A 7191-nucleotide genomic window follows, 5' to 3' on the forward strand; every position below is an offset into this window, starting at 1 on the left:
AATAGTCAATAATAATTAGATTAATAATTAAATGTAAACACTCAAATGTAATGATAACACAATGACTGTAAGTTAATTAATAAAATGAAATAATTAATTAAACAAAATGATAGAAAAGTTGATCATAAGATATCAATGATTAATTAACTATTAATAACACTCAATTAATTATATCAAGTGGGTGTGGTCAATCACCTCAGCCCGCGATAAGGACCTTGAAACTTGAGATGCTACATAAAAGAATATTGTAATCTGATTGGTCGATTGAACGTACCTGTATAATAGCAGAAGGGCCTCCGTCCACAACATGAGGAGGGAGTCTGCTTAGGGGACAACCTTCAACGGACATGAGGGCTAGTCTCTTGCAAAGGGCTAGCTCGTAAGGGAGGAACTGAAGGTTGGGGTTATCGTTGAGATAGAGTTCCTCAAGGTTCTCTAAGGTCCCTATCTCTGCCGGTATCTCAAGGAGGTTGTTCTCTCCGGCACTGAGGTGCTTCAGATTAACCAATAGACTATAATAAAAGAAGGTGTACACATAACATAACGTATTGAACAGGTGCTAGAGGAAAAGGAGAAGGTGCTAAGGTACATCACTTACCCCAGGCCTCGTGGCAGATTAGTAATCCTGTTCGACTGAACATTTAACTTAGTCAGTTCCCTCAGGTAACCTAATGAAAGAATCGTTAACAATAATAATAATAATAAATTAATGATGATGTACTTATTTCTGTTGCCAGATATTCCAGTTTATTCCCTTCAAGATCAAGTTCCTTCAAGTTACGCAAAGCTGATATTCCTTTAGGCAGCGTCTGTAGTGGGAGGAGCCACAATAATAATAATAATAATAATAATAATAATAATAATAATAATAATAATACATGAATAGACTCACCCTAATGGTGTTATTGGCCAGTACTAGTATTTCTAATCTTGTCAGTTCCTGAATCTCCTCAGGTATTGAAGACAACTGATTGGTCCCAAGATTAAGCTCAGTCAATGTCACCCAAGTACCAAAATCTATAAATATAAATATACTGATACACCTGCTTCTATTATTAGTAACATTGTTCTATTATTAGTAACAGTTGTTACCTAGTGGCAGTGTAGTTATTTGATTGTCTCTCAGACTAAGCTGAGTCTAAAGAGGAGAGGGTGTGGTCAAGAGGAATGGAGCATTAATAACTAACCAGTTCAGTTGCTTGAGAGAATATTCCAAGAGGAACTTTAGTGATATGATTATGTTCAATCATTAGTGACTGAGAGAGAGAGAGAGAGAGAGAGAGAGAGAGAGAGGTGTTAATTATGTAGAATGTAACAAGTTGATACTGTATAGCATCATCATCTTTTAGACCTCCTGAGAGGTTAGTGTGTGGGTGGATAGACTCACATTAACACTGACAAGATGGGAGGGATCTGATATAGGGAAACTGGTGAAACTGTTCCTGCTTAACTGGATATTGGACATCTTGGTGACAGATCCAAACAACTGATCCTACAAACAAACAAACAAATAAATAAACAAAGAGATAAACACAAACAGGAAGTGATGTCAGTGTGTTGGACTCTAGCCCTATCTCATTGAGTTCAGTGCAGCTACATAAAGATGGAGGGAGTTCAGAGAGCTGGTTATACTGGAGCCCTAGCCTCTTGAGGGACTTCAAGTTGCCAATAGCAACAGGTAACTCTGTTAGGTCATTGTGTTGCAGTTGAAGGAATGAGAGCTGACTGCAGTTAGCAATCTCTATCAATAATAATAATAATAATATAAGGCCCCACCCACTAGTTAATTACCGTCAGGTAGACTCTCCAAATGATTGTGAGAGACATCAAGAGCAGTGAGCCTGGTTAAGGAGCCAATAGTTGAGGGCAAATCACGAATCTTGTTTTCACGTAAAATCAAAGAAGTCAAATTCTATAAAATAAATAAATAAATAAAGTAAAATAAAAAACACTTACCCTTAAATTCCCAATTGCAGGATTAACAGAAACTATTTTATTAAACCTCAAGTAGAGGGTCTGTAACGATGCCAGCTCACAGACCACAGGAGGGACTTCTCTCAGCTTATTGTGACGTAAATCAAGAACTGATAGACTAACACACTGCTTTAGCTCATCTAATGAACACATTAATTAACTGACCACACCCACCAATAGCTCACTAGGTAGATCAGTCAACATGTTCTCATTCAATGCCAGTTTCCTTAACTTCTTTAAATTCCCAACCTCAGGCGGGAGGGTTGATACACGGTTGCCATAGAGATACAGTTCCTCTATGAACGAGACCTGAGGGGAAGCAATCAATCAATCAATTAATTAATTAATTAATTAATTAATATACCCACCTCTTTTATATTACCAGGAAGAACAGCTATCTATAATTAATTAATATAATTAATTAATTATTATTGATAATAATTAGCTCACATCAGATTTTGAGAGATCTAAGATGATGGACTTTTCTTCTTTGCATTTGCTGATCTTCTTCTTAATGTCCTAGAGTAGCAATAGGTAGGTGTGGCTCAGTGGGTGTGGTTTACTGCAGTTGGTGCTTGAACTGATTTCTTGTCCTTTCCCTTGACTCCACCCGGTTTAGGTTTCTCACCTTCTCCTTCCGGAACCATCAAAGTAACACCTTTCTGTAAACAACAACAACAAGAAGTAAACAACAACAAGAGCAACAGTGGACTCACTCCTTTCTTTGCTTTGCTTTTCTTTTTTTCAATACTTGGAGATGATGTGTCAAACCGAACACCTACAACAGTAATCAGTATACTGTTAGTAATCTTTGCTAATATAGTAATCTCTAGTAAACTAACAAGTTGTTGTTGCCAATAATAATAATCAAACACATTATTATTAATTAACCATCATCACCACATATTCCCTTGTCTTACCTCCTCCTCCTCCTCCATCATCTTCATCGGCAAACCTTGGTTTCCTCTCCTTCCTCTCTGGTACTGGTTGGTCGCTTGGTTCATCGGCAAACCTCGGCTTCCTACGAGGCTCCTCTCCAGATTCCTCTGAGAATGAGACTCCTCCCCCTGTCCCGCCCCCTCCTATTCGTACTGGCTCTTCTTCCAGTTCCCTGTCAAATGATTGATCCTCCTCCTCCTCTCCTTTGAACGCTCCCTTCAGCTTCTGCTTTATCTTATCCATCACACACTACAAGGAACAATGATAATGAATGAATGAATGAAGGAAGGAAGGAGAGAGAGAGAGAGAAAGAGAGAGGGGGGGGAGATCACACCTGGTGCAGTCTTCTCTTGATCTCTTCTTTGGATGGAAAATATTTCCCACAATTTTTCTTACAATTAGAGTACATACTGTAAAAACATTTCCCATCCTTTTAAATAGAGTAGATTACTATTTTAAAATCTAATACGGTCTAATGCATCCTCCATTGGACGGTCACTTGCACTCCCTGGACTGTCGTGCTGTCATTGAGGAACTGCTCAAGTGTCACAAGGAGAATCCGTTGAGGAAGTACCTGGGGGTCTGTAACCAGCTCAAGAGAGACTTGAACAAGTGCCTCCAGGAGGAATACTTGGAAAGAAGACAAAGGAACTGGGAGGAGTCTCAGAGGCTCAAGGAAGCAGCAAGGAATATAAAGTGAGAGTTGGGCGTGGTTTTGTACCATACGGACGTACATGAATATGCACGATTACTGTACATGTAATGTTACAGGTAATGTCGGAGAGAAAAATCCTTAACGAGAGTATGGGAGTGGGTGTGTCAGTGGGTGGAGCTTCATTAGAGAGTATTGGTATCCAGTTACAAAGCAGCATGCTTCAGTTAAAAGGATTGTACCTTTCACCTGATGGCAGAGGAGTAGACTATGGGAGAATAAAAGAGAGTGAAGAATTCAACAGATACAGAGAAATAGCAAAGACACTAACTACCGTTGACGTGATGAAGGAGAGCAATGAAGAGCAAAGAAAAGCATTCTTTATAAGTAAGAACTACCCAATAGGTGCTGCATGTACATGTACTTGTCTTGTGTAGCAAGCTTGAGTTGATTCCGATCAAGTTTGGATTTTTTTACAAATTTTTATAAGTTTCTCCAAACTTGGACAAAAAAGTCCCTGTACTATAGTACAGGGACTTTGACCAAAATTGAAAGGAAAAGAATTCCTCATTTTTATTACATTTTCTGATAGTTACATCATGTGTGTATCATTAACTATTGTCATTAGATGTGTATAATTCATTGACTATTCATGGATTGGTTGATGCTGATGTGTTACCATCCTCTGTACTGGAAATGAAAGGATTCTGGAGGAATACCTGCTACAACATTGGTACTTACCAATTCACTAATAATTAATTATTAATGTTTATAGGTGGCTATATATTATCACTTGATGATATTGAACACGGCATATTAAGGTGCAACAGGCCACACCCCTCTGATGAAACCACACCCCTTTTTTCATCAACTGATGAGCGTTTGAAATTATCTTTAAGCTCCTTTGACCCGAGACTCCACTTTGCTCTTGTTTGTGGAGCTAAAGTTAGTTAATTATTGTTTGTTTATTGTTGTTTATTGTTTGTTTATTGTTTGTTTATTGTTGTTTATTGTTTGTTTATTGTTTGTTTATTGTTTGTTGTAGTCGTGTCCAGCTATACAAGTATATTCTGCTAATAAATTGGAGCGGGCATTAAATGGAGCGACAAGAAATTTCTGTTCGCAAGAAGTTGTAATAGATGTAGCAAATAGAAAAGTGATTAATTAATAATGTTATTTATTAGTTGATTAATTAACATTGCAGGTTACTCTATCAAAATTGTTCTTGTGGTATTTCAAAGATTTTGGATCAACAGTAGAGGAACTGTTGGCTTGGGTCAGTAATTATTTGGACGATAATAAAGATATTAATTATTTATTGAATGACGTCAGTAATATAAATATTGAATACAAAGATTATGACTGGTTAATTAATAAACTTTAATAATTATCAGTTAAGTGATAGTGCTATTATTGTTATATTAATGTATTATAATTATTAATTATTTTTTTTGTAAAAAAGCATGATCAAGCACTTCTTGAGCTGTTGGCCTTTGACCTGGGTCACTGCATTATTATAATAACAATATTATTACTAATGATAATGATAGGTAATACCTTTTCAGACAGGCAGTGTAGAGTGATATCAGTTCCATTGAGCTGTTCTTAGGCAGTGGAGGTAGTGATTGACCCAGTCCTATTTTAAACATTGCTGCCTCAGGGGGTAAGTCTCCCCAGGGGGGTCTGGTGAATATCATTTCATACATAGTACATCCTAAACTCCTGTACAATTAATTAATATAAACTGGTTATTGATGAGTGGTTAATTAATATTTTACTCACCAAATGTCTGATTTTCTGCCGTAGCCACGCCCACAAATAACTTCAGGTGCCATCCAGTACGGAGTACCTCTCACTGAATGAAACCCCAAACTTTGATCCTAATTAATTAATTAATTGATAATAATAAATATTAATTATCATACCAGACAGTGTCTCTTGGCACACCCAAAGTCAATGAGTTTGACTGTCCCGTGAGCTGATACCATCACATTGGCTCCTTTGATGTCTCTGTGTATGACTCCATTATTATGTAAATAGTTTAAGCCACGCCCCATTTGTCTAACATAGCGAACTATAGTCTTTTCATTAAGGGATCCAAACCTAGCAACAATATACCAATAACATACATCAATATACCAATAATATACCAACAATATACCAATAATATACTGATACCTTTTCAGTATACTCTGGAGTGATCCTCCTGTGATATATTCCATGAATATATAGACTATAGTTTCATTAATTGATGTCCCAAGATACTGTACAATGTTCTTATGTGAGAGACTTCTCAATATGTCAACTTCTAACTGTATCTTTTTGAATTGCTGCAGGTCATACAATAGAGTGCATGTGTTAATGGTATATCATGCAGTATCAGATACAGGCTATGTGTTAATGGTGTATCATGCAGTATCAGATACAGGCTATGTGACAGTGTTATCATATGATGTGTGGGCGGGTCAAAGGCACCGCCAGTTGATTGCCTTGCGATGGCCACCTGCCTGACTTTTGAAATGAAATTTGATCCGCCCACGCACCACCACAAACCAATCAAAGCACTGTTGATTCATAGATTACAGGAAATTATTGCACTCGGGATGGTCTTGACAAAAATGTAGCACTTGGCTTTGCCTCATGCTCCATTTTCCTCTCGACTGCCCCTCATGCAATAATTTCTGTAACCTACTCTCAACAGTGCTTTAACTAATACGTATATCATTTCTTACAACAAGTGCTTTCTCATTGTCTTCAACTTCCAGTTCAACTTCTTTCACTGCTATTAACCTGGCAGTATCCAACAATCCTTCATAAACCTAATGAAACAATAATAACAAACAATAACAACAAACAATAATGACATTAAACAATAATAACAACAATATTGTATATACTTTTCCATAAGCTCCTCTTCCTAGTAGTTTCCCTTTCTTCCATCTTAGTTCTTCTGTCTCCTCTTGTTCTTCTCTCTCCTCCTCCTCCTCACTGCTGCTCTCACTCTCCTCACTCTCTCCTTCATGTCCACTGTCAATACCTAAACATCATTTGCAATCAATCAATCTATTGAATTGATTATATGTGTGTGTATTATCAATGTATGTATGTGTATTGTATGCATGTATTGTTGTATGTTACCTGATGTTTTACGAGGACCTGATCCTGAGGTGTCAGCTAGTAGATGATAAGGAAATGGAGTCCTTGAACCAATGTTAGAAGTAATGTATTCATCTATAGTTAGTAATAGTTAGTAATAGTTAGTAATAGTTAGTAACAGTTAGTAATAGTTAGTAATAGTTAGTAATAGTTAGTAACAGTTAGTAATAGTTAGTAATAGTTAGTAATAGTTATCAATAGTTATTACCATTATTGCTTGCAGTAGCTAGCTCATCATAATATGATGGAATCATTGTATCATGTCTTGAATCACATCTTGATTTGATTAAATTATCTCTTGATTTTAAATCACGTCTTGATTTGATTGTATCATCATTATCAGGTCTACCATCAGTTGGTGTTAGTGTCTTATCAGATGATGAATATTCTTCTTTCACTACACTCAGAGTAGATGAGCTACCACCACCACCTGTCAATAGTGAAAATCATGAACTACCACTAATACCAGC

The 7191-nt window shown here is 36.8% G+C and overlaps 3 protein-coding genes across 3 annotated transcripts; 1 reads left to right on the forward strand and 2 right to left on the reverse strand.

The window, feature by feature from the left end:
• Positions 1 to 48: 48 nt before the first annotated feature.
• Positions 49 to 3348, reverse strand: LOC100638898 (leucine-rich repeat protein SHOC-2-like). Its single transcript, XM_003386154.3, has 18 exons — positions 3248 to 3348; positions 2895 to 3162; positions 2691 to 2752; positions 2538 to 2636; positions 2425 to 2493; positions 2343 to 2372; positions 2160 to 2283; positions 1957 to 2114; positions 1792 to 1912; positions 1539 to 1741; positions 1388 to 1492; positions 1188 to 1256; positions 1093 to 1138; positions 893 to 1017; positions 722 to 809; positions 599 to 668; positions 275 to 512; positions 49 to 230 (listed from the first exon to the last, which is right to left on the reverse strand). Exons 1-18 carry the CDS (start codon positions 3320 to 3322, stop codon positions 192 to 194), a joined length of 1989 nt encoding a protein of 662 aa, XP_003386202.2. The 5' UTR covers positions 3323 to 3348; the 3' UTR covers positions 49 to 191.
• Positions 3349 to 3377: 29 nt separating this feature from the next.
• Positions 3378 to 5109, forward strand: LOC105312537 (uncharacterized). The gene is made up of 6 exons (XM_011405270.2): positions 3378 to 3609; positions 3685 to 3952; positions 4194 to 4298; positions 4341 to 4510; positions 4611 to 4721; positions 4770 to 5109. Exons 2-6 carry the CDS (start codon positions 3688 to 3690, stop codon positions 4947 to 4949), a joined length of 831 nt encoding a protein of 276 aa, XP_011403572.1. The 5' UTR covers positions 3378 to 3609; positions 3685 to 3687; the 3' UTR covers positions 4950 to 5109.
• LOC105312555 (mitogen-activated protein kinase kinase kinase 19-like) lies at positions 4979 to 7185 on the reverse strand. Its single transcript, XM_011405297.2, has 9 exons — positions 6930 to 7185; positions 6704 to 6796; positions 6463 to 6602; positions 6298 to 6384; positions 5744 to 5895; positions 5491 to 5668; positions 5348 to 5445; positions 5123 to 5287; positions 4979 to 5071 (listed from the first exon to the last, which is right to left on the reverse strand). The coding sequence occupies exons 1-9, from the start codon at positions 6973 to 6975 to the stop codon at positions 5008 to 5010; spliced, it is 1023 nt and encodes a 340-aa protein (XP_011403599.2). The 5' UTR covers positions 6976 to 7185; the 3' UTR covers positions 4979 to 5007.
• Between the last annotated feature and the right edge of the window lie 6 nt (positions 7186 to 7191).

The sequence above is a fragment of the Amphimedon queenslandica genome, unplaced genomic scaffold (assembly GCF_000090795.2).
Source record: "Amphimedon queenslandica unplaced genomic scaffold, v1.1 AMPQUscaffold_13434, whole genome shotgun sequence".
Classification (NCBI taxonomy): Eukaryota; Metazoa; Porifera; class Demospongiae; order Haplosclerida; family Niphatidae; genus Amphimedon; species Amphimedon queenslandica.

Excerpts from the sequence above, each read along its gene's own strand:
- LOC100638898 (XM_003386154.3), bottom strand. The coding sequence starts at position 3,322 with ATGTACTCTAATTGTAAGAAAAATTGTGGGAAATATTTTCCATCCAAA. Across the intron at positions 2,494-2,537 it reads CAGTTCAAGCACCAACTGCA|GACATTAAGAAGAAGATCAG; the intron begins GTAAACCACACC and ends TTGCTACTCTAG. Across the intron at positions 1,493-1,538 it reads ACACACTGACATCACTTCCT|GATCAGTTGTTTGGATCTGT; the intron begins GTTTGTGTTTAT and ends GTTTGTTTGTAG.
- LOC105312537 (XM_011405270.2), top strand. The coding sequence starts at position 3,688 with ATGTCGGAGAGAAAAATCCTTAACGAGAGTATGGGAGTGGGTGTGTCA. Across the intron at positions 4,511-4,610 it reads CTCTTGTTTGTGGAGCTAAA|TCGTGTCCAGCTATACAAGT; the intron begins GTTAGTTAATTA and ends TGTTTGTTGTAG. Across the intron at positions 4,722-4,769 it reads TAGATGTAGCAAATAGAAAA|GTTACTCTATCAAAATTGTT; the intron begins GTGATTAATTAA and ends TTAACATTGCAG.
- LOC105312555 (XM_011405297.2), bottom strand. The coding sequence starts at position 6,975 with ATGATTCCATCATATTATGATGAGCTAGCTACTGCAAGCAATAATG. Across the intron at positions 6,603-6,703 it reads AGGTCCTCGTAAAACATCAG|GTATTGACAGTGGACATGAA; the intron begins GTAACATACAAC and ends AATGATGTTTAG. Across the intron at positions 5,896-6,297 it reads ACAATGAGAAAGCACTTGTT|CAATTCAAAAAGATACAGTT; the intron begins GTAAGAAATGAT and ends TATGACCTGCAG.